Raw genomic sequence first — 27,575 nt, forward strand, 5'->3', positions numbered from 1 at the left:
AACACCACCCTGAGTACCTAGCTAACGTTACGAGGATTGGGAGCACGCCAAAGACAGCTAACGTAAACTGGGCTTCATCAAATCTGGAGGTCCTTTTAACCCAATAAGATTTGCTAGCCAAGCGGCGAGAGAAATTGCAACTTATAATGGCCTCGGAAGAGCTTTATGAGGTGAGTTAGCTACTATCTACTGCTAGCTAGCTAGCTGAAATGTTTTTTTTTTGTTCGTGTAGCTAGCTAAATTAGCTTCTTAGCCAGCCACCTGGCTTGAAAGACACCTCATATTAGCTTGAGCTTCATAAAAATTTCAGCCCAGGAAGTTGTCTACTAAATCGAAATTGGGCCACCTTAACGATAGCTAGCTGTTCGTTAGCCAACGTTAGTTAGCAGTGATACCGACGATGCATGTCATGTGTTCTTTGCTATTTTACCCGATCAACTTGCTTAAGCTAAGCTAGTGAGTGAGCTACCTAGCTAGCTATTGGGTACTACAGTCTCTGCAGCAAGAGGGTTTTTCTTCACCTCTAACTTCGGTCTTGTGGCCAGGTTTTTAAACAAATCAATGGAGCATAGGTTTATGCTTTCACAGAGGTACTATTCTATATGTAATTATGTGAATGCTTTCCAGTTATTAACGTTAGTAGTAGTCCAGGCAGTTATGTGCCACATTTTAGGTGATATGTGAACTTTTTCATAAAAGCATGAAACTTGGTACAATTGTATAGTTTGGGGCCCTGAACATTTTCAGAAATAAAACGCCTCCTGGTGGCTATTGTCCGTTCCGAGGAGTAAAAAGTAGAGGTAGACTTACCAATTAGTTCGTGTTTTTACGAATAACAATTTTGAGTTATTAAGCAATTAAAACGAGTCACTCTGTTACCAATGAATGACTGCAATTGAATTGGCCACAAGGGGAAATCAGTCACAAACCACAGTTACAGTAGAGGAAAGGGATGTATAGTTCAGTACAGTAGAGCACACCAGGGACGTGAGAAATTGAAAAATGTTCATAATGTTTAAACAGAAAATAAAAAGTTAAAAACATACAAAAAAATATAAAAATTCCAGGTAAATTCACTATGCAGCTGCACTGCTGCCAGCACCGGTTTGGGTCTCGTGGTGCATCCCTTTCAGAGGGTTAAGCACTGCACCTGTACTACCATTACTGCACCTGTATTACCATTACTGTATCTCAATTCCACCTCGCAAGTTTCCACCTCGCAATTCCACATCCACCTCGCATTTAACTCCTCAAAGTATTGCCATATACTGTAGGACTTCGCTGCTGTCGCTTCCTCATTGACATTTTTCCAGCTGGGGGGCACTATTTCTATGTTTGGAAAAATAACGTTCCCAAAGTAAGCGGCCTATTTCTCAGGACCAGATGCTAGAATATGTATATAATTGACAGATTAGGATAGAAAACACTATAAAGTTTCCAAAACTGTCAAAATATTGTCTGTGAGTATGACAGAACTGATATTGCAGGTGAAACCCTGAGGAAAATCCAACCAGGAAGTGGCTTCTATTTTGAAAACATGTTCCATAGCCTGCCTTTGCTCCATTTAAAGGGATATCAACCAGATTCCTTTTCCTATCGCTTCCTCAAGGTGTCAACAGTCGTTAGACATAGTTTCAGGCTTTTATTTTGAAAAATGAGCGAGAACGATAACATTGCATCATTTTATGGCTGGGTGCCAACAGCGTTTTGTAAGCGCAACAGAGTTTGGGCAGCCATTGTCTCTCCCTCTCCTACTGAAAAAGACGGTTGCGGTATATATATTACCGATTTTATATATTTTAAAAACAACCTGAGGATTGATTATAAAAACGTTTGACATGTTTCTGTGGACATTAAGGATACTATTTGGAATTTTCGTCTGCGTTGTTGTGACCGCTCTTTCCTGTGGATTTCTGAACATAATACGCCAAACAAACGGAGGTATTTTGGATATATAAATTACCTTTATGGAACAAAAGGAACATTTATTGTGTAACTGGGAGTCTCGTGAGGGAAAACATCCGAAGATCATCAAAGGTAAACGATTCATTTGATTGCTTTTCTGATTTTCGTGACCAAGCTACTTGATGCTAGGTGTTCATAATGTTTTGTCGAGCGATCGATAAACTTACACAAACGCTTGGATTGCTTTCGCTGTAAAGCATATTTTCAAAATGACACGACAGGTGGATTAACAAAAGGCTAAGCTGTGTTTTGCTATATTGCACTTGTGATATTTTTAGTAATATTATTTAAATGTGGCGCTCTACAATTCAGTGGTTGTTGATGACAATTATCCTGCTAAAGGGATGGGTAGCGTCAAGAAGTTAACGGCGATGACATGGTGGTGGAGAGTCGATTCCAAAATAATTGATTCCTCGATTGTCAACTCCTGGTGTCGACTCCCATTTCTGACTGTCAAGATTTGATTCCGCTTTTTGGAACGGAGGAGACTTATTACTTGCCATACTTCCGAGAACAAACACACATCTTTCATAGTGAACTAGCGAGGGACGGAGAGAGAGGGGAGGGGCACAGTATAGGCAGGTCGGCCACCAGGCAGACAGTCAAAACCGTGCATTAGGCCTATCTATATACAAGCAAATGCTTTATCTCACAATTTCTTGGCTTGCAAAGTCAGTAAAGTACAGCCTATCATTAATGAATAGGCTAGGATATTCTACGTCCAACAGACCGAAGACTGAGCACACACTCGCATCATTAGAGAAGCGAAGGAGCAGGCGAGCCAGCAAGAGGTAGCGAGCGGCCGGGGCAGAAATAATTGTGTGCATATTTTGGTAATCTGTGTCTTGCAAATTCACGAAAGTAGCCGAAAATGTGCCTCTTCCTCTCTGGTTTTATTTACATTTTATAACTTTCCCCAGGCCTTTTATAGCCTATTGTTTAGTTAGGCTATAACATGAAAAATTACGTTTGTGATAACTGCACTGTGATTTTTAATTATGTGCATTTTTCTTAATCCCAATTTAGATTACAGTATAATGTAACATACTACAATAATTCTCTATTGTACCAGGGGTCGTATTACTTTCAGAATGCAGCAATTTTTAAACGCGGACCATCAAACAAATTAATCCCAATTTAGATTACAGTATAATGTAATATACTACAATAATTCTCTATTGTACCAGGGGTCGAATTACTTTCAGAATGCAGCAATTTTTAAACGCGGACCATCAAACAAATCAATGCATTTAAACAATTTCACCTGCGTTTCATATTGAAATTGATTTTTTTTTTTAAATCCTCAATAGAGGGATGCGGGGTGTGCAACTAGTTTTTCTTCAAACAAAATATGTTAGTGCAACACATTCGGCAGGAAATGTCATCTGATGAAAACAATTTAAACAGAAGTGCAACGCTATTTGGCTAGCAGCCACACAAGTAAATTAGTTTACAATAAAAATGTATTTTTTTGCAAAAACGATGCATGGCCATCATATTTCTGTATATCATAGAGACTATAGCCAGTTACATTTCCTAATGTTTTGCTTAAAGTTAATCTTGCATTTTTAACTTGCTACCGGAGAAAAACTACCCTGGAGAAAAGTACTACATATCAGTCAACGCTGTCTGGTGATCCAATGACAAAAGCATAGATATTTCATCCGAGTAGAGATGTGCAACTGAAGCACGAAATTAGTCCTTTTACATTCATGATTTGGAGCGCACCTTGATTGAAGCGGTGCAGAATTTACAAAAAGAAACCTTTTAAATCTGCACTTTCAAAACCCAGCTAGATATGTTTTCAGTGTTTTCTTTCCTTTTCTGCGTGAAAAATGTGAAATCCTGTATTAACGCGACCCCTGACTACTAACATCTCTCTGCTTGCCTCTTCCTGTTCCTGCATTGCAGACTGCTTACCACTGTCTGCCTCACTATTGTTTTAAAAATATATTTTTATATATATGACAATAATATTAAATCGTATTTAAATGGTCTTTATACTGTATTTCACTACATTTTATGAATATCTTATTTAATTTACAATGACGGCCTACCAAAAGGCCTCCTGCGGGGCCTGGGATTAAACAATAAATATAGGACAAAACACACATCACAACAAGAGAGACAACACTACATAAAGAGAGACCTAAGACGACAACATAGCAAGGCAGCAACACGTGACAGCACCCCATGGTAGCAACTTAACAACAACATAGTAGCAAAACATGGTACAAACAATATTGGGCACAGACGACAGCACAAAGGGCAAGAAGGTAGAGACAACAATACATCCACACAAAACAGCAGCAGGAGTGTCCATGTTTTAGTAAGAGTGTCCATGATTCTTTGAATGAAGAGAAACTGTCCAGTTTGAGTGTTTCCAGTCGCTAGCTGCAGCGAACTGAAAAGACGAGTGACCCAGGGATGTGTGTGCTTTGGGGACCTTTAACAGAATCTGACTGGCAGAATGGGTGTTGTATGTGGAGGATGAGGGCTGCAGTAAATTTCTCAGATAGGGGGGAGTGAGGCCTTAGAGGGTTTTATAAATAAGCAACCGGTGGGTCTTGCGACGAGTATACAGATATGACAAGTTTACAGAGGAGTATAGAGTGCAGTGATGTATCCTATAAGGATCTTTGGTGGCAAATCTGATGGCCGAATGGTAAAGAACATCTAGCTGCTCGAGAGCACCCTTACCTGCCGTTTTATAAATTATGTCTCCGTAATCTAGCATGGGTTGGATGGTCATCTGATTCAGGGTTATTTTGGCAGCTGGGGTGAAAGAGGAGTGATTACGATACAGGATACCAAGTCTAGATATAACTTTAGCCTGCAGCTTTAATGTGTGCTGAGAGAAGGACAGTGTACCGTCTAGCCGTACTCCTAGGTACTTGTATGAGGTGACTACCTCAAGATCTAAACCCTCAGAGGTAGTAATCACACATGTGGGAGGAGGGGCATTCTTCTTACCAAACCACATTACCTTGTTCTGAGCACCTCCAAAATAAAGGTAAATGGTAGAGAAAGCTTGTTGGACACTAAGAAAGCTTTGTTGTAGAGCATTTAACACAACTTCTGGTGAGGGGCCAGCTGACTGTATCATTTGCATATAAATGGATGAGATTCCTACTGCATATAAATAGATGAGCTTCCTACTGCCTGAGCTATGTTGTTGATCTATATTGAGAGAGTGGGGCTTAGGATCAAGCCTTGGGGTACTCCCTTGGTGACAGGCAGGGGCTGAGACAGCAGATTTTCTGACTTTATACACTGCACTCTTTGAGAGAGGTAGTTAGCAAACCAGCCCAAAGACCCCTACGACACCAATACTCCTTAGCCGGCCCACAAGAATGGAATGGTCTACTGTATCAAAAGCTTTGGCAAGTCAATAAAAATAGCAGCACAATATTGCTTAGAATCAAGTGCAATGGTGACATCATTGAGGACCTTTAAGGTTGCAGTGACATGTCCGTAATCTGAGCGGAATCCAGATGGATTGCATACCCGAGAGAATACTATAGACATCAAGAACGCCATTCAGTTGATTAGAAATAGGCCTATAACAGTTAGGATCTGCTTGATCTCCCCCTTTTAAATAAAGGATGAAGCGTGGCTGCCTTCCAAGCAATGGTAACATCCCCATAAAGGAGAGACAGGCTTGTTTATAATAGGGGTAGCAACCTTAATGAAAGGGTCTAAACCATCTGACCCAGTTGTTTTTTGGGGGTCAAGTTTAAGGAGCTCCTTTAGCACCTTGGACTCAGAGACTGCGTGCAGGGAGAAACTTTGTAGCGGGGCAGAGGGATAAGTATCAGGGATAGTCGCATTAAAGGGGTGGGAGATGAGGAAGTGTTGGACGGGCAAGGAGGCATGGCTGAGTCAAATAGGAATCCAGACTTGTTGAAGTGGTGATTAAAGAGCTCAGCTATGTGCTTAGTGTCAGTAACAACCACATCATCAACATTAAGGGACATGGGCAGCTGTGAGGAGGGTTTATTCTCCAGGTATTTAACTGTTTTCCAGAACTTCTTGGGATTAGACCAACAGAGAGAGAACTGCTCCTTAAAGTAATTAACGTTGGCCTTCCGGATATCCTGAGTGCACTTATTTCTCATTTGCCTGAACAATTGCAAGCATCTATGACAAATCAGGACAGGTCGTTTCACTGAGCAGCCATTACGAACACCGGCTGTAAAACAGTGATCACTATGGTGATTACAGAAAACACCATACTGATACCTATCAAGATTATTTGTGAGGATAACATTGAGGAGAGTAGCCTTTTCTGGGTGTTTGGAGTCATACCTTGTGGGATTTGTAATAATCTGAGAAAGATTTAGAGAGTCCCATTGCTTTAGAACTTGGTCAGGTTGTTTAAGCATGTCCCATTTAGGTTACCAAGCAGGACAAATTTAGACTTCGTGTAAGGGGCCAGGAGAGAGTTTAGGGCAGGTAGGGTACAGGCCGGTGCAGATGGAGGACGATAACACCCAGCAACAGTCAACAAAGAGCTATTTGAACGTTTAATGCTTAAAACCAGCAAATCGAAAAAGGTTAAAACCAGAAAGGTTAACGTCAGTATTCAAAACACTCTTCCTTAATAACCACGTCTCAGTAAGGACCGGACCAACACATCTGGATTGGAGCCGTGAACCCACACTTTCAATTGATCCATTTTAGGTAATAAGCTTCTAACGTGCAGAGAACCCAGGCTTTTACGAGAGCAGAAATCAGTGAAGCAGAGTCAGAATTGGCGCTAGCAACAGTAGACGGGCCAGGGTGTACATGCATATTTCCAGATATCATCAACAGTAATACAATCAAGGCACGGCAGAGGACAGGGAGAGCTCTGCAGTGCTGATTCATGACATCTGAATGTGCATCAGATGGCAACAAGATCATATTGTAACAACAATTTCATCAGGTAACATGAATACAAAGCTGGCGAGAGGTAGTTAGAATAGGATGAGAGGCCAAATGTCTGTGTAAACAATAGTCAGAGTCCCGAGTATGGGAACAAACAGTCTGTCCCATGGTTGGGTAAAGAAAGTTTGTAGTCAACAAAGTATACAGGATTAATGGGGCAAAATGCACAGGAAAAAAAATAATAAAATAAAAAAAAATATATATATATATAACGACTTGGGGCTAGCCATTTCAGAGTCCCTCGCACCAACATGACAGTGCATTCTAACACTGTAAAAGGCCCTTAGTTGGCTCTAAAATTGTGTATTTTATGACAATTTGAAGAGAAGGAAGTTATTAGTGTTTGATAAGATTCAAGATTCTCTCATGGGACCCTATTTCAATTTCAGGGGATCCCAAGTTTTGGAACCACTATACTACTAACCTTTCTCTCGGCTTGCTTCCTCTCTCTGTCTCCTTCACCTCCTGCATTGCAGCCTGCCTCAGCTTCACCACTGTCTGCCTCACCACTGGTACGCAATATAATATTATTTATGTTGATTTGAAAATTGGATTACACTTTTTAAATCTTACATAATGCTTGAAGATGAAGCTCAGGTTTGGGGTAATGCAGAATCAACCATTTCGGATTCTGCTTTACTGAAAATGTATGAATGGAGGCAACCATTGATACCAAGCTAAGGCAGGAGCAACTGCACACTGCTAACCCCAAGAATGACATAAGGAGGATGGAGTCTTTCAGCAGTTGATGTCGCAACAGAATCTGCTGCATCTTCTGGCCGAATAAAATGCACAACAGTAAGCTATACAAGAAGACAATATGTCACACGGCCTATCAAGAGACTGATTTTGATGACATGGCCACATTCTCAGAATGCCCATAAATAGACTCATTATAGAATTATGTCCATATGGGGATGAAGTGGATTGAAGCATAGAATATTAGATCTTTGTCGGCCTATGTGGACAGCTCCTCTGGCTAGAGAGTCATCTTCTATGACCCTGTTGGTTATCCATGCCATGAATCTTCATCACATACTCTACCATACTCTCTTGCCTAAATTGACAATTTGTCTGGCCTAGAGGGTCATATGCATTCCAACCTTCTACTTGGTACAGCTGAAGGAGGTTCCTTCCATCTTTTCTTTATTTCCTTTGCTGCTGCTTGGTCTTTAGGAGTCTAGGCCGGGGTGTTGATAATTGTTGTTGTGAAAAGGGCTACATAAAGAACATTAGTATTCAGTGAGTTTGAAATGCTGCACCAATGCATAATTTGTGGGAAGATTTGCTCATTTTCTGGTTTCTCTTCATGAACATTTCAACATGAGCTTTAGTCCATAAAGTAAAATTGTGAATTGCTCCAAAATGGACATGCCAAATTATTTTTCAGAAGAGAACGAGTGGCGTTTGCTTTCTTACCCTGGCAGTCCATCGTTTTATATAATAATCTGAACTGTTTGTGATTGTAATCCTTGACCATCGAAACATAGGGGTAGATATGACATTTTCCATGTTATGTTTGGTACAGGAGATATGACGCAAAATATTATTATATATATATATATTTTTTTACCTTTATTTAACTTGGCAAGTCAGTTAAGAACAAATTCTTATTTTCAATGACGGCCTAGGAACAGGGGTTTAACTGCCTTGTTCAGGGGCAGAAAAACAGATTTTTACCTTGGCATTTCGGGGATTTGCTCTTGCAACCTTTCGGTTACAAGTCCAACGCTCTAACCACCAGGCTACCTACTGAACAAAATATAAACGCAACATGAAGTCTTGGTCCCATGTTTCATGAGCTGAAATAAAAGATCCCAGAAATGTTCCATAAGCACAAAAAGCTTATTTCTCTAAAATCTTTGTTAATATCCCTTTGGTGAGCATTTATCCTTTGCCAAGATAATCCAGCCACCTGACAGGTGTGGCATATTAAATGGCATGATTATTACACAAGTGCACCTTGTGTTGGGGGCAATAAAAGGCCACTAAAATGTGCAGTTTTGTCACACAATGCCACAGATGTTTTGAGGGAGCATGCAATTGGCATGCTGACTGCAGGAATGTCCACCAGGGCTGTTGCCAGAGAATTGAATGTTCATTCTACCATAAGCCACCTCCACCGTTGTTTTAGAGAATTTGGCAGTACGTCCAACCGGCCTCACAACCGCAGACCACGTGTAACCACGTCAGCCCAGGACCTCCACATCCGGCTTCTTCGCCTGTGGGATCGTCTAAGACCATCCAACCGGACAGCTGATGAAACTGAGGAGTATTTCTGTCTTTAATAATGCCATTTTATAGGGGGGAAAACATTCTGATTGGCTTGGCCTGGCTCCCAAGTGACTGCGCCCCTGCGCAGTCTTGTGATATCCATGGATTAGGGCCTAATTCATTCATTTCAATTGACTGATTTCCTTATATAAACTGTAACTGTTGCATTTTATATTTTTGTTCAGTATACATTTTTGTAATGGGAAATGGCAGCCATGAGCTGTTTTTGGGATAGCTCCATATCTGAAAGTTATTCATGCTTTTATGAAAAGGTGAACATTAATTTTCACATATGGCCTGGACGATATGGCCTGAACTGTTACAAGTTGCCAGCCTATCCTATCTATACTATATGAGGTAATGGATTCAAGTTATATTGAACATTTTAGTTTCAAACTCAACATGCTGATGTTGTCTTTTGTTCAAGTTTGCCATTTAGCTGTAGTTAAATTGCCTACATTGACAATCTTACACACAGACAGTTCGGGTTAAACACACAAAAACTACACTAATTAGCAATATATCTATGAAATCAAAACTTATAGGAGGAATATCATAAAGTAGGCCAATACAAAAAAACTGGCCCAATTAGCCATGAAATCTTCTATTCATTAGTCACATTAGTCACTGCCTGTGGATATAAACAGCCTTTTTGGAGCTGGTGGTCTAGGTCTAATACTATGGCTAGACCATTGGGATGAAAACAGTTCATGACTTATGTGGCTGGGTTCTGATGATACAGAGGGCGGCAGTGGTTAATGAAAATGTCCTTGATAGATGGCAACTCTGTTCCTAGGTGCCTCCTTCTAGGCTAGGTCAATATATGTGGGGCTGCCTTATTTTTGAGGTCTACCCCGAGTTAGAAACATCCTACTGGAGATCTGAGGGTGTTAGAAGAAGCTATAGCAGGGTCGTATTCATTAGTGCAAACGGGTAACAAAAACAAGCATTTCGTATTGGACAGTTTAGGGAGTCCTGCCCTGTTTGTCCTTTTTTGTCCATTTTAGTGCCTGGTGAATACGACCCTGGAATATCACAGATGATTTCACCATATGGCTGATTGTTTCTCACGTCACGTAGTCCATTGTATGCTATAGCCGTTACGTTTTAGTCTCATGATTTGTGACTTAGTGACTGCCCTAAATCCAGTCATTGCCACTGCCAACTATTTTTAAAATTCTGTTACAGGTTGAGAGAATTGTGGACAAACGGAAGAACAAGAAAGGAAAGATTGAGTACCTGGTGCGCTGGAGGGGCTATGGCTACGAGGGGGACACCTGGGAGCCCGAGACGCACCTCTCTGCCTGTGTGGAGTTCATTCACGATTTTAATCGGCAACACGGCGAAAGACAGAGAGACAGTACTTTACTGCGCTCCACTCGAAGCACTCCCAGCACGACCTACAGTTCGAGAAACAACGCCCGCAAACAGATCTGCAGGCCTCAGCCACACAGTGGAGCAGGAAGCCATGCTCTAGTAAAACCCGGGAATGCCTCTTCCCCCACCGCAGCAGCTACGGCCATCTCGAAACCGTTGCCACCACTTGACCCTGGCGTGGCACACACTAGAACGAACATGCAGCTTAACTTGAGCCAAAAGTACAGTGTTTCGGCCACCGGTGACATTTGTAGACCTGGCTTCACAAGCGGGCCTGCGGCTTCTCCGGTGGGCACGGTGCGTCGGAGCATGGACCTGGCGAAGTCCGGGATCAAAATCCTAGTACCCAAAAGCCCAATGAGCAGCCGGGCGGACTCTGAGTCTTCGCCTAGCGAGGCGGCCCACTGTCTGGAGCAAGGGGGTCAGGAGCAGGACTCTGTGCCCCCAGAGGTAGCCCTTTTGGAAAAGCCTCCAGGGTTGTTGCTGGGGCCTGGGGAAGAAAGAGCGCGCATGGGGACCCGGCCCAGGATTCAAAGCCAAAGCCCATTAATTCCTCAGCAAGTCCCCATCACCCCCGCATCAATACGTACACTCAATGGGAAAGGTAAGGCTCTAGGGCGATTCCACGCCAGCGGAAAATATTTTTTGGTATCTCAGATTTTGCTGGCAATTCTCACAACTTCACTAGGAGGAAAGATGTTTGAAATGTTTTTTACATTTATCATGATGAAAGTGGCCATTTCAGGCCCTTTTTAGACCTATACAGTGGGGAGAATAAGTATTTGATACACTACCGATTTTGCAGGTTTTCCTCCTTACAAAGCATGTAGAGGTCTGTAATTTTTATCATAGGTACACTTCAACGGTGAGAGACGGAATCTAAAACAAAAATCCAGAAAATCACATTGTATGATTTTTAAGTAATTAATTAGCATTTTATTGCATGACATAAGTATTTGATACATCAGAAAAGCAGAACCTAATATTTGGTACAGAAACCTTTTGTTTGCAATTACAGAGATCATACGTTTCCTGCAGTTCTCGACCAGGTTTGCACACACTGCAGCAGGGATTTTGGGCCACTCCTCCATACAGACCTTCTCCAGATCCTTCAGGTTTCGGGGCTGTCGCTGGACAATACGAACTTTCAGCTCCCTCCAAAGATTTTCTATTGGGTTCAGGTCTGGAGACTGGCTAGGCCACTCCAGGACCTTGAGATGCTTCTTACGGAGCCACTACTTAGTTGCCCTGGCTGTGTGTTTCGGGTCGTTGTCATGCTGGAAGACCCAGCCACGACCCATCTTCAATGCTCTTACTGAGGGAAGGAGGTTGTTGGCCAAGATCTCGCGATACATGGCCACATCCATCCTCCCCTCAATATGGTGCAGTCGTCCTGTCCCCTTTGCAGAAAAGCATCCCCAAAGAATGATGTTTCCACCTCCATGCTTCACGGTTGGGATGGTGTTCTTGGGGTTGTATTCATCTTTCTTCTTCCTCCAAACACGGCGAGTGGAGTTTTGACCAAAAAGCTCTATTTTTGTCTCATCAGACCACATGACCTTCTCCCATTCCCCCTCTGGATCATCCAGATGGTCATTGGCAAACATCAGACGGGCCTGGACATGCGCTGGCTTGAGCAGGCGGACCTTGCGTGCAATGCAGGATTTTAATCCATGACGGAGCAGTGTGTTACTAATGGTTTTATTTGAGACTGTGGTCCCAGCTCTCTTCAGGTAATTGACCAGGTCCTGCCGTGTAGTTCTGGGCTGATCCCTCACTTTCCTCGTGATCATTGAAGCCCCACGAGGTGAGATCTTGCATGGAGCCCCAGACCGAGCGTGATTGACCATCATCTTGAACATCTTCCATTTTCGAATAATTGCAAGTTGTTGCCTTTTTACCAAGCTGCTTGCCTATTGTCCTGTAGCCCATCCCAGCCTTGTGCAGGTCTACGATTTTATCCCTGATGTCCTTACACGGCTCTCTGGTCTTGGCCATTGTGGAGAGGTTGGAGTCTGTTTGATTGAGTGTGTGTACACGTGTCTTTTATACAGGTAATGAGTTCAAACGGGTGCAGTTTATACAGGTAATGAGTGGAGAACAGGGGGCTTCTTTAAAAAAAAACTAACAGGTCTGTGAGAGCCGGAATTCTTACTGATTGGTAGGTGATCAAATACTTATGCCATGCAATAAAATGCAAATTAATTACTTAAAAATCATACAATGTGATTTTCTGGATTTTTGTTTTATATTCCATCTCTCACAGTTGAAGTGTACCTATGATAAAAATTACAGACCTCTACCTGCTTATTTTGCAGGTTATCAAATACTTGTTCTCCCCACTGTACATGCATCCTATGATCCGTAAACTGTACATGATACAGACTTCTTTGTGTCATTATACTCCTAATAGTGTGCTCTAACATGGAGTATGTCTAGATTCTGAAATACAAATGTTCACATTAATTTATTCAACATTAGAACTATTTAATGGATATCAAAACTACCCATTTTGATTTAGCTTATTTTTAGATATACTGTTTGGAACAATATACTCTTCAAACGCATCACATTTCCAGAGTGGGCTCTCTTGGTACTTGAAACGATGTGACCCATTCTTTATACATGAACATTTACATTATAGGTCATTAACCAATCTCAGCCCTCCTTTAGGATTGCACATTCAGCAAGTCACCAGCAGAGGGCATTCCTTGTAATCCATTCGCTGTGTTGGTGGTGCCCATACAATTGATCAGGACTTCAGAATAGGCGGAGAGCCCACTCTGGAAAAGTGATGTACTTATAGAGTATATCGTTCCAAACAATATGTCTTTAAAATGAACAAAATCAAAAAGGGTTGAGAGATTAATGTTAAATAAATGAATGTGTATTTCAAAATCTAACATACTCCTTATAGTGTGCTCTATGTACGGTTCACAGATCATAAGGTCTTACAAGAGGCATGTATTCGTACCCCCTGACTTATTCCCAATTGTGTTACAGCCTGAATTCAAAATGTATTAAATAAATACATCTCACCCATCTACACACAACCCCATAATGACAAACTGAAAACATGTTTTTACAAATATTAGATAATTTATTGAAAACGAAATACAGAAATATCTAATTTACATAAGAATTCAGTCAATACATGTTAGAATCACCTTTGGCAGTGATTACAGCTAGGAGTCTTTCTGGGTAAGTCTCTAAGAGTTTTGCACACCTGGATTGTATAATTTTTGCACATTATTCTTTAAAAAAATATTCAAGCTCTGTCAAGTTGTTCATTGCTAGACAGCCATTTCTAAGTCTTGACATTTTTTTTGTATTTATTATGGATCCCCATTAGCTGATGCCAAAGCAGCAGCTACTCTTACTGGGGTCCAGCAAAATTAAGGCAGTTTATACAATTTTAAAACATTACAATACATTCACAGATTTCACACCACACTGTGTGCCCGCAGGCCCCTTCTCCACCACTACCACATGTCTACAGTACTACATCCATGTGTATGTATAGTACGTATGTTATCATGTGTGTATGCATGTCTGTGCCAATGTTTGTGTTGCTTCACAGTCCCCGTTGTTCCATAAGGTTTAAAAAAAAAAAAAAAAATGATTTACTGCTTGTATGAGTTACTTGATGTGGAATAATATACTTCAGTGTAGTCATGGCTTTATGTAGTACTGTGTGCCTCACATAGTCTGTTTTGGACTTGGGGACTGTGAAGAGACCTCTTGTGGCAGTCTTGTGGGGTATGCATGGGTGTCCGAGCTGTGTGCCAGTAGTTTAGACAGACAGCTCGGTGCATTCAACATGTCAATACCTCTCATAAATCAAAGCAGTGATGAAGTCAATCTCTTCTCCACTTTCAGCCAGGAGAGATTGACATGCATATTATTAATATTAGCTCTCTGTGTACATCCAAGGGCCGCCGTGCTGCTCTGTTCTGAGCCAATTCCAATTTTCCTAATTCCTTTTTTGTGGCATCTGACCACACGACTGAACAGTAGTCAAGGTGCGACAAAATCAGGGCCTGTAGGACCTGCCTTGTTGATAGTGTTGTTAAGGCAGAGCATCGCTTTATTATAGACAGACTTCTCCCCATTTTAGCTACTACTGCATCAATATGTTTTGACCATGGCAGTTTATATTCTAGTGTTACTCCAAGCAGTTTAGTCATCTCAACTTGCTCAATTTCCACATTATTTATTACAAGATTTCGTTGAGGTTTAGTGAGTGTTTTGTTCCAAATACAATGTTTTTAGTTTTAGAAATATTTAGGGCTAACTTATTCCTTGCCAACCACGAAACTAACTGCAGCTCTTTGTTGAGTGTTGCAGTCATTTCAGTCGCTGTATATTTTCAAACTGATTTAAAGTCTAAACTGGCCACTCCGGAACATTCAATGTCGTCTTGGTAAGCAACTCCAGTGTATATTTGTCCTTGTGCAGCCACCATCATACCTGAAAATATGAAGAGTGGTACTCAGTGATGTGTTGTTGGATTTGGTTCAAACATAACGCTTTTTATTCTGGACATAATTTATTTTCCAAATGATTGGCAGTTTTACTTTAGTGCCTTATTACAAACAGGATGCATGTCTTTGGAATATGTTTTATTCTGTACAGGCTTCCTTCTTTTCACTCTGTCATTTGTTAGTATTGTGGAGTAACTACGGTGCATTTGGAAAGTATTCAGACCCCTTCACTTTTTCCACATTTTGTGACATTAAAAGCCTATTCTAAAAATAAATAAAAAAATTGAATGTCCGCCTCAATCTACACACAATACCCCCATAATAACAAAGCGTTAACAGGTTTTTAGAAATGTTTATACATTTGCAAACATTTTTAAACAAATACCATATTTACACACAAGTAATTCAGCCCCTTTGCTAAATTGAGCTCAGGTGCATCCTGTTTCCATTAATAATCCTTGATGTTTCTACAACTTGATTGGTGTCCACCTGTGGTAAATTCAATTGATTGGACATGATATGGAAAGGCACACAACTGTCTATATAAGGTCCCACAGTTGACCGTGCACGTCAGAGAAAACACCAGGCAATGAGGTCGAAGGAATTGTCCGTAGAGGATTGCGTCGAGGCACAGATATGGCGAAAATAACCAAAACATTTCTGCAGCATTGAAGGTCCCCAAGAACACATTTGCCTCCATCATTCTTAAATTGAAGAAGTTTGGAGCCACCAAGACTCTTTCTAGAGCTGGCTGCCTGTCCAAACTGAGCAATCGGGGGAGAAGGGCCTTGGTCAGGGAGGTGACCAAGAACCCGATGCCGTCGGGGATACGCTAAATACAAATGTGATTCACATTTTCAAACAGTCCATTTATATTTTCCAACGGGGCTATAGGGCGAGTTTTTTTTTTCTTTTTTTTCACTCGCCTGATTAGCCTAATTTCACTGCCAAAAAATGTAATAATCTAGTGTTCAGCGAGATAACAACACATTGTCAAATTCGGGTAGCCTAGTCAAATAATTAACATCCAGTCACATTAACTGTTACTCTTGCGGGAATTCCACATGTAGCCAATGTTGCTGCTGCTCATTCCTTTTGCTCGAAAATGAACTAATGGTTAAAAAAAAAATGTAAGGCACATGTCCATAGAAACACATACCAGCTCTACTGGTAGTACTGCTACGACCAGCAGCGCTGCACCTGTCGATGACACAAGTTGTTCTGCTTCCACGAGCACATCCAATGCTAGCATCAGTAATTCTACATTTGTTGTTAGCCCAGCTAGCATGGACACTGACAGTTGTGAAATGGATGCAGCCAAAGAGCTACTGCCCCCTTACCGAGGAAAGCACCAAACAACAGACAGGGATGTTGGAACATCGAATAGTTGCAAATATGATGAACTACATTGATTTGGGGTTCACTTATATTGGGAGTAGTGCCTTTCCTCAGCCACAGTACTTTTGCACATATAACACACTATCTCGCAACTCGATGAAACCTTCACTCTTGCACAGACATTTAGAAACAAAACATGCCACTGGAATTTTTTGAGCGAGAATTAAGATTACTTTCGAGTAGTAAGACATGTATAAAAGCAACAGATACTCTTAATAAGAAGGGGCTAGAAGCGCCTTATATTGTGAGCTACCGAATAGCTAGGACAGGCAAGCCCTTTACTATTGTGTAGGACTTAATTCTTCCTGATGCCGCAGATATGGCTGGGGACAAAGCTGGGGTAAAGGCCCAAAAAAACTATACAGTCAATGACTTCATCAAACACTGTTTCACGACGCATCAGTGACATGGCAGGAGATGTTTTGAAACAATTACTGCTTCGCATACAAGCCAGTGAATTCTATGCGTTACAGCTGGATGAGTCAACAGACATGGCGGTCCTGGCACAGTTCCTGGTATATGTCCGTTACGTTCATGGGGGGTCAATTAAAGAAGACTTCCTCTTCTGCAAACCACTGGAAACCAGGACAACAGGAGAGGATATTTTTAAAGTAATGGACAGCTTTGTGACATCAAATGGACTTTGGTGGTTAAGATGTGTTGGTGTCTGTACTGATGGCGCAAAAGCCATGACAGGGAGACAGTGGAGTGGTAATGCGCGTGCAAGCAGTTGCTCCCGACGCCACTTGGGTACACTGCAGTATCCACCGAGAGGCGCTTGCTGTCAAAGGAATGCCGGACAGCTTGAAAGACGTTTGGACACTACAGTGAAAACTGTTAACTTTTTTCTGCACTATGCAATGATATGGGCAGCAACCATGTAACGCTTTTACAACATACAGAAGTGCGCTGGTTATCAAGGGGTACATTATTTTTTTTTTTAATTGAGAGACAAGCTCAGTTTAATGACCATCCTTTTCACTTGTCTGACCGCTTGCATGATGACGAGTTTCTCACACAACTGTCCTATCTGGATGATATTTTTTCTCGCTTGAATGATCTGAATATAGGATTACAGAAACTCTCTGCAACTATATATATTCTATGTGCTGGACAAAATTGAGGCCATGATTAAGAAGTTGGAGCTCTTCTGTCTGCATTAACAAGGACAACACACAGGTCTATCATTTGTATGATTTTGTTTTGTGTGCAAATGAACTCAAGCTTACGAACAATGTCAAATGTGATATAGCGAAGCACCTGAGTGAGTTGGGTGCGCAATTACGCAGGTACTTTCCCATAACGGATGAAGAACTGGATTCGTTATCCCTTTCTTGGCCTGCCTCCAGTCCACTTACCGATATCTGAACAAGAGAGCCTCATCAACATTGCAACAAGCGGTTCTGTGAAAATTTTATCAGAATTTACTGCCAGATATGGCTGCGCTGAGTTTCCTGCTTTGGCAAATCTCGCTGTTAAAACACTGATGCCCTTTGCAACCATGTACCTATATGATAGTGGATTCTTGGCACTGACTAGCATGAAAACAAAATCCAGGCACAGACTGTGGAAAATTATTTAAGACAGAGACTCCAATACAACCCAACATTGCAGAGGTATGTGCATCCTTTCAAGCACACCCTTCTCATTCACAATTTGATGAGAAAATAAGGTTTTATGTAAGATTAACTAAATAAAGAGCAAAATTATTATTATTTGTGCCCTGGTCCAATAAGAGCTCTTTGTCACTTACCACGAGCCGGGCTGTGACAAACTTCTTATGTTTAATTAATGTATCGTATAGTGTGTGTGGCAGGCTTACAATGATCGCAAACAAACAATATTTGAGAGTGCGCTGACCCTGGAGCTAGAGTGGGTACGCAGCTGGAGGTTGAATGATTGAAGGGGTATGGAACTATAAAAAGTTTGGGAACTACGGATCTATGCAGCACTCCACCAATCAGGCCTTTATGGTAGAGTGGCCAGATGGAAGCTGCTCCTCAGTAAAAGGCACATGACAGCCTGCTTGGAGTTGACAAATGGCACCTAAAGGACTCTCAGGCCATGAGAAACATTCTCTGGTCTGATGAAACCAAAATGTAACTCTTTGGCCTGAATGCCAATTGTCACGTCTATAGGAAACCAGGCCAATACCATCCCTACAGTGACGCATGTTGGTGGCAGCATCATGCTGTGGGGATGTTTTTCAACGGCAGGGACTGGGAGACTAGTCAGGATCGAGAGAAAGATGAACGGAGCAAAGCCTGCCCAAGAGCGCTCAGGGCCTCAGACTGGGGCTTTCCAACAGGACAACACTTCACTTTCCAACAGGACAACAACCCTAAGTACACAGCCAAGACAAAGGAGTGGCTTCGGAACAAGTATCGTAATGTCCTTGAGTGGTCCAGCCAGAGCCCAAACTAGAACCCGATCGAACATCTTTGGAGAGACCTGAAAATAGACTTTGTTATCCTCAATGATTTTACTCATGTGCATGTATGGCTTTTAAGTTGTGTGCTTGTTTTTTAAAATGGTCGAATTGGGCCTTCCTAGTGGCGCCACGATCTAAGGCTCTGCATCGCAGTGCTTGAGGCGTCACTACAAACCCAGTTTCGATCTCAGGCTGTGTCACAACCAGCCGTAACCAGGAGTCCCATAGGGCGGCGCACAATTGGCCCAGCGTCATTAGGGGATGGTTTGGCCCGGGGGGGTCTTTACTTGGCTCATTGCGATCTAGCAACTGCTTGTGGCGGGCCGGGCACCTGCAGGCTGGCTTCCGGGTTAAGCAGGTGGTGTTAAGGACTGCGGTTTGGTGGGTCATGACTCGACCTTCACCTCTCCCGAGCCCATTGGAGAGTTGCAGCGATGAGACAAGATCATAATTGAAATTTGAGATATATATATATTTATGGTTGAATTAATAAACTAAACTAGCCAAGAAGACTCTAGGCTGTAATCACTGACAAAGGTGCTTCAAAGTACTGAGTAAAGGGTCTGAATACCTATGTAAATGTGATACTTTTAAATAAATTTAGCAAGATTTTAAATTAAAACAAACATTGCTTTTTCATTATGGGGTATTGTTTGTAGATTGGGGGGGAAAAAAACATTTTAATCCATTTCATTTATATACTGTTTTTGCTTTGTCATAATGGGGTATTGTTGCCATTTAAAGGGTTTGAATACTTTTTGACTGAAGACATTTCAGCATTTCCTTTTTTAGAAAATTTTACAAATTAACTAAACAATTCCACTTTGATATTATGGAGTATTGTGTGTAGGCCAGTGAAAACATGTCAATTGATTCCATTTAAAATTCCGGCTCTAACGCAAGAAAATGTGGAAGAAGTCCCGGGGGTGTGAATAGTTTTCTGAAGACACTGTAGTTCTGGAAAGGGCCTAAAATGGCCACTTTCATCATGATTTCATAGAGAGAAAAAATTGATACGAATGTAAAAAGCATGTGTAACATCCTTCCTCCCAATGAAGTTTCTATCTGAGAATTACCAGAACAATCTGAGATGCCAAAAATATTTTCTGCTCCCGCTGGCATGTAATCGTCCTCTAGGCTTTTTCAATAGACTTCAATAACTGTTGTTGTGATGTATACTGAACCTAGGTCTTGGGGAATTAAGATGTTAGAAGTAGTTTGAGGATTTAAAAAAAATATGTAGCCTACAACTTCTTGCTCTGGTCTAAGTAGACCACAATCGCAGAGGTGAGTGATTGTGGACATTGCCATGCAAACAGAGTTCTTTACAATGTTGTTTCTCCCCCTTCTCCACAAACGAATGAGTACACAGTTATGTCAATTAAGTCAGTTGGTGGACTGTTCATCTGCTGTTGAGTAGAACCTAAGTAAACCATTCAGGCAGTACCAAAGATTTTATTTATCTGGTTATTTAAACAGACAATGTTAAAGGCTGTGTCACCATTATATTTTGTCACAATTTTTTTTTATCCACCAGGTACATCAACACTCATGGAGGCTCTGGCGGCCAATGGGACAGCTAGCCTGCAGAGTGCAGTGGCAGTCTCCGGGGTGGCAGGGAAACGGCGCTTCGAGGAGCAGCGCTCAGTCTTCGACAAGCGCCTTCGGTTCAGCGTCCGGCAGACTGAGAGTGCCTACCGCTACAGGGACCTTGTCGTCAAGAAGCAGGATGGCTTCACCCACATCCTGCTCTCCACCAAGTCCTCGGAGAACAACTCACTTAACCCCGATGTGAGTCATGCCTGTCTTGTCTTTGCCCTAACAAAACAATTGTTACACTGCATGACAGGCCAAAAATAGTAGTACTTCATCGTTTAGTTATGCCAACTTTTCCAAACAATTGGTAGTCAAATATAAATGTATGCAAAGTATCTGAAACGAAAGTCAAATACTGGTCCTATAAAAAATATTGGGTTGGTGTCCTGGATTAAGCCTAGTACTGTACTAAAATGTATTTCCAATATTAACTCTCCATCTAAAGTGTTTCTTAATCTCAGACTAGGCTTCATCTGTGTCTAGGTAATTGTCCCATAATAATTGTCTCCCTCATGGCTGCCTCAGGTGATGAAGGAGATGCAGAGTGCCATGGCCACGGCGGCGGCAGACGACAGCAAGCTGGTCCTGCTGAGCGCCGTGGGTAGCATCTTCTGCTTCGGCCTGGACTTCATCTACTTCATTAGACTGCTCACCGACGACCGCAAGAAGGAGAGCATCAAGATGGCTGAGACCATTAGGTAGGTCAGAAGGGTGTACTTTTGTTTTCTATTTTGTATGTGGATTGTTTTCAGAGAAAAAAAATAAATGATGAAAATAAAAAAACTTTCCGTCCCTTTCTGACGTTTGAAGGCTCACCTTGGCCCTTTCTCGATTGTCCAAAAATGTGTCCTGTCCTTGTCCCTCTTACATCATCTGCACTGATTGGAGAAAACAAAATGGTGGAATGGTTTATTTAATCTCTGGTCAGTTCTTTCAGATCAGTGCAAGATTTGTAGACAATTGTCTCGAATCATCAGTTATTTTGAACAGGTGGAACAAATGATGAGTAGAACGTTAGCTGTGTGTTGTAGGGGCAGTCTTTGTAATGAAAAACGTAAGGCATTGTGTTGCCGAATGAAATTACTGGGAGTTTATACAGTTGAAGTTGGAAGTTTCCATACACTTAGGTTGGAATCATTAAAACTCGTTTTTCAACCACTCCACAAATTTCTTGTAAACAAACTATAGTTTTGGCAAGCCGGTTAGGACATCTACTTCGTGCATGACAAGTCATTTTTCCAACAATTGTTTACAGGCAGATTATTTCACTTATAATTCAATGTATCACAATTCCAGTGGGTCAGAAGTTGACTGTGCCTTTAAACAGCTTGGAGAATTCCAGAAAATTATGTCATGGCTTTAGAAGCTTCTGATAAGCTAATTGACATAATTTGAGTCAATTGGAGGTGTATCTGTGGATGTATTTCAAGGCCTACCTTCAAACTCAGTGCCTCTTTGCTTGACATCATGGGGAAATCAAAAGATATCCAAGACCTCAGAAAAAAAAATTGTAGACCTCCACAAGTCTGGTTCACCCTTGGGAGCAATTTCCAAATGCCTGAAGGTACCACGTTCATCTGTACAAACAATAGTACGCACGTATAAACACCATAGGACCACGCAGCTGTCATACCGCTCAGGAAGAAGACACGTTCTGTCTCCTAGAGATTAACTACTTTGGTACGAAAAGAACCTTGTGAAGATGCTGGAGGAAACGGGTACAAAAGTATCTATATCCACTGTAAAACGAGTCCTATATCGACATCTATCAGCAAGGAAGAAGCCACTGGTCCAAAACCGCCATAAAAAAGCCAGACTACGGTTTGCAACTGCACATGGGGACAATGATCGTACTTTTTGGAGAAATGTCCTCTGGTCTGATGAAACAAAACTGTTTGGCCATAATGACCATCGTCATGTATGGAGGTAAAGGGCTTGCAAGCCCGAAGAATACCATCCCAACCGTGAAGCACGGGGGTGGCAGCATCATGTTATGGGGGTGCTTTGCTGCAGGAGGGACTGGTGCACTTACAAAATAAATGGCATCATGAGGTAGGAAAATTATGTGGATATATTGAAGCAACATCTCAAGACCTCAGTCAGGAATTAAAAGCTTGGTCGCAAATGTGTTTCCATATGGACAATGACCCAATCATACTTGCAAAGTTGTGGCAAAATGGCTTAAGGACAACAAAGTCAAGGTATTTGAGTGGCCATCACAAAGCCCTGACCTCAATCCTATAGAATATTTGTGGGCAGAACTGAAAAGGTGTGTGCAAGCAAGGAGGCCTACAAACCTGACTCAGTTACTTACACCAGCTCTGTCAGGAGGAATGGGCCAAAATTCACCCAACTTATTGTGGGAAGCTTGTGGAAGGCTACCCGAAACATTTGACCCAAGTTAAACAATTGAATGGCAATGCTACCAAATATTAATTGAGTGTATATAATCTTCTGACCCAGAATGTGAATGAAAGAAATAAAAGCTGAAATAAATCATTCTCTCCTATTATTCTGACATTTCACGTTCTTAAAATAAAGTGGTGAGCCTAACTGACCTAAGACAGGGAATTTTTTACTAGGATTAAATGTCAGGAATTGTGAAACTTGAGTTTAAATGTGTTTGGCTAAGGTGTATGTGAACTTCTGACTTACACTGTATATGGAGTGTGCGCCACTTTATTTTGATTTAGTTTAGTTTTTGTAATGATGCCACAGAAGACGGTTATGCAGACAGTCTGTCATCTCCATCCTCAGGACATTCGTGAACACATTCATCCAATTCAAGAAGCCCATCATCGTAGCCGTGAATGGACCGGCGGTGGGCCTCGGAGCCTCTATCCTCCCGCTGTGTGACGTTGTCTGGGCCAACGAGAAATCCTGGTTTCAGACGCCCTATACCACCTACGGACAGACACCCGACGCTTGCGCCTCCCTCACCTTCCCTCGCATCATGGGCGTGGCCTCGGTGAGTTCATACGGCATTGTCTGAAAATCCTCCTCCGAGGGGGAGTAAGTCCAGATGTAGTGTGGGGAACTATTTAAGTGTAGCACTCACTGGGCTGGTTTTCCTGCGATGGGGAATATCCTGTCCAATACAAAAAATAAGAATGGAGTGGGACAGCCCCACTCCTTTTTTAAATGTTTTTTTTATTTAAAAAAAACAACTAATACTATTCCAGTACTTTTTCCTGCTTAACCTCACCCCGTCCTCTCCCCTACTCTTGTCTTCTCTCTCCCTCCCCCTCTTCTCCCAGGCCAATGAGATGTTGCTGAGTGGGCGGAAGCTGACAGCCCAGGAGGCCTGTGCTAAAGGCCTCGTGTCCCAGGTGCTGTGGCCCGGGACTTTCACTCAGGAGGTGATGGTTCGCATTAGGGAGCTAGTCACTTGTAATTCAGTTGTAAGTCATCCTTTTCATTTAAAAAAAAATTGTTTTTATATTTTGTGGTGTCTCTTTTCCACACAGTACGACCCTGCCCCTCTCCCTCACTTTGGTCTTTTGTTCTCTTGCTTTTTTTGTCTCATCAAAAACATTTTCCCACCGACACTCATTTACAGTGCCTTCGGAAAGTATTCAGACCACACATTGTTACGTTAGTTTTTTTATTTTTTATTATTCCCTGCAACCTACAAACAATACCCCATAATGAAAAGCAGTTTTTTTTTGCAAATACATTTTTGTTTTCGTTTTTAAATTATCACATTTACATACGTATTCAGACCCTTTACTCAGTACTTTGTTGAAGCACCTTTGTCAGCGATTACAGCCTCAAGCCTTCTTGGGTATGACACTATAAGCTTGGCCACCTGTATTGGGGGAGTTTCTCCCATTTTTCCCTGCAGATTCTCTCAAGCTGGATGGGGATCGACGCCGCACAGCTATTTTTAGGTCTCTCAAAAGATGTTAGATCGGGTTCAAGTCCGGGCTCAGAGGCTTGTCCCGAAGCCACTCCTGCGTTGTCTTGACTGTGTGCTTAGGGTGTTTGTCCTGTTGTAAGGTGAATCTTTGCCCCAGTCTGAGGACCTGAGCAGGTTTTCATCAAGGATCTTTGTACTTTGCTCCATTCATCTTTCCCTTGATCCTGACTCGTCTCCCAGTCCCTGCCGCTGAAAAACATCCCCACAGCATGCTGCTGCCACCACCATGCTTCACCGTAGGGGTGGTGCCAGGTTTCCTCCAGACGTGACGCTTGGCATTAATCTTGGTTTCATCAGACCAGAGAATCTCGTTTCTCATGGTCTTGAGTCTTTTAGGTGCCTTTTACTGAGAATTGGCTTCTATCTGGCCACTCTACCATAAAGGCCTGATTGGTGGAGTGCTGCAGAGATGGTTGTCCTTCTGGAAGGTTCTCCCATCTCAAAAGAGGAAACTCTGGAGCTCTGTCGGTGACCATCAGGTTCTTGGTCACCTCCCTGACTAAGGCCCTTCTCTCCCAATTACTCAGTTTGGCCATTCCAAACTTCCATTTAAGAATGTGTTCTTGGGGACCTTCAATGCTGCAGACATTTTTTGGTGTCCTTCCCCAGATCTGTGCCTCGACAACAATCCTGTCTCGAAGGACAATTCCTTCGACCTCATGACTTGGTTTTTGCTCTGACATGCACTGTCAACTGTGGGACCTTATATAGACAGGTGTCTTTCTAAATCATGTCCAATCAAATGAATTGGCCACAGGTGGACTCCAATCAAGTTGTCGGGATGTCAAGGATGATCAAAGGAAGTTGGATGCACCTGAGCTCAATTTGGAGTCTAATAGCAAAGGGTTTGAATACTTATGTAATTAAGGTATTTCTAAATTTATTTTCGCTTTGTCATTATGGGGTATTTTGTGTGTATATTGAGGATTTTTTTATTTCATAGATTTTAGAATAAGGCTAACGTAACAAGGGGTCTGAATAGTTTCCAAATGCACTGCACACACACACACTCTCCTAGCCGTAGTGTTCGCTTGAATTGTTATATTTTAGTCTCCCGGGATGCCAGTATCACAATTTTTTTCCCATGGCAAAAAAAAATCAACAAAACGCAGTCCAAACTCTTTGGTCCTTTTTAAAAACCTTCCGTATGTAAAATATTGTGTGTCAAACTTGGAAAATAAATAGTGACTGGATGACAACATAAAGATTTGTTTCCAACATTAGGGCTGTTTTCCTAAAGAAGTTAAATATGCTTTGTGTTTTGTTTCCTTGCCATGATACAAATGAGTATTGCGATACTGGTATCATCCTGGCCCTAACCAAGAGTGTGTTTTTAAATTAATATAATGCTTTTAGCAATACATTAAATTGAGATCATGTCAACAATATCTGGATGTTATGGAATTTCTCCTGAATCTTTTAATTGTTGACAAAAAGGGATCTTGTGTCATGTCCCAGCGTTAAATGTTAAACAAATCTATGCCAATATCCATAAGTCATATTCCTTTCCTTTTGCTTTTTTTTGCCGGGGGGGGGGGGGGGGGGCTCTGTTTGTTGCACTGTAGGTCCTGCGGGAGTCCAAAGCACTGGTGCGAAATGCAAACCGGGCCGCCCTGGAGCAGGCCAATGAACGTGAGTGCGAGGCGCTGAAGAGAGTGTGGGGCTCTTCGCAAGGGGTGGACTCCATCCTCAAATACCTGCAGAAGAAGATTGATGAGTTTTAAGGAAAGCACGTATTCCCCCTACGTTCCCAAATAACCAGAAAAACATGGCACTAGCAGTGCATGGCGTTCAATCTGCAGCCTCTCAATATCCCACCATCCCTCTTGCATGTATGAGAGTACAGTGCATTCGGAAGGTATTCAGACCCCTTGACCTTTTCCACATTTTGTTACGTTACAACCTTATTCTAAAATACATCGATTAAAACAAAAATCCTCAATCTACAAACAATACCCCATAATGACAAAGCAAAAACTAGTTTAGAAATTTTTGCACATTTATTACAAATAAACTACTGAAATATCCCATTTATGTAAGTATTCAGACCCTTTACTCAGTACGTTGTTGAAGCACGTTTGGCAGGGATTACAGCCTTGAGTCTTCTCTGGAGCAAGTTTTCATTGAGGATCTCTGTACTTTGCTCTGACCATATTTCCCTCGATCCTGACTGATCTCCCAGTTCCTGCCGCGGAAAAACATCCCCACAGCATGATGCTGCCACCACCATGCTTCACCATAGGGATGGTGCCAGGTTTCCTCCAGATGTGATGCTTGGAATTCAGGCCAAAGAGTTCAACCTTGGTTTCATCAGACCAGAGAATATTGTTTCTCATGGTCTGAGAGTCTAGGTGCCTTTTTAGCAAACTCCATAGCAGGCTGTCATGTGCCTTTTACTGAGGAGTGGCTTCTGTCTGGCCACTCTACCATAAAGGTCTGATTGGTGGAGTAGTGCAGTGATGGCTGTCCTTCTGAAAGGTTCTCCCAGCCTCACAGAGAAACTGTGGAGCTCTGTCAGTGACCATTGTGTTCTTGGTCACCTCCCTGACCAAGGCCCTTCTCTCCAGGTTGGCCGGGCGGCCAGCTTTAGGAAGAGTCTTGGTGGTTCCAAACTTCTTCCATTTAAGAATGATGGCGGCCACTGTGTTCTTGGACCTTCAATGGGTTCTTTGCTTCTCCGAGCTAGAGGCGTCACTACAGACCCTGGTTTGATTCCAGGCTGTATCACAACCGGCTGTGACTGGGAGTCCCATAGGGCAGCGCACAACTGGCCCAGCGTTGTCCAGGTTTGGCCGGGGTAGGCAGACATTGTAAATAAGAATGTATTCTTAACTGACTTGCCTAGTTAAATCAAATAAATGCTGCAGAAATGTTTTGGTACCCTTCCCCAGATCTATGGCTAGACACAATCCTGTCTCTGAGCTCAACGGACAATTCCTTCCACCTCATGGCTTGGCTTTTGCTCTGACATGCACTGTCAACTGTAGGACCTTTTATATAGACAGGTGTGTCTTTCCAAATCATGTCCAATCGAGTGAACTTACAACCAACCGGTGGACTCCAAGTTGAAGAAACATCTCAAGGATTATCAATGGAAACGGGATGCACATGAGCTCAATTGAGTCTCATAGCAAAGGGTCTGAATACTTATGTAAATAATAATCGGATTTTTATTTTGAATAAATTTACAAACATTTCTAAA

General features: G+C 42.1%; 1 protein-coding gene across 1 annotated transcript; it reads left to right on the plus strand.

The window, feature by feature from the left end:
* Nucleotides 1-27,575, plus strand: LOC139387360 (chromodomain Y-like protein). The gene is made up of 7 exons (XM_071133492.1): nucleotides 1-170; nucleotides 10,357-11,149; nucleotides 20,396-20,649; nucleotides 20,980-21,152; nucleotides 23,212-23,422; nucleotides 23,712-23,855; nucleotides 25,939-27,575. Exons 1-7 carry the CDS (start codon nucleotides 147-149, stop codon nucleotides 26,095-26,097), a joined length of 1,758 nt encoding a protein of 585 aa, XP_070989593.1. The 5' UTR covers nucleotides 1-146; the 3' UTR covers nucleotides 26,098-27,575.

Source organism: Oncorhynchus clarkii, chromosome 28, assembly GCF_045791955.1.
Source record: "Oncorhynchus clarkii lewisi isolate Uvic-CL-2024 chromosome 28, UVic_Ocla_1.0, whole genome shotgun sequence".
Classification (NCBI taxonomy): Eukaryota; Metazoa; Chordata; class Actinopteri; order Salmoniformes; family Salmonidae; genus Oncorhynchus; species Oncorhynchus clarkii.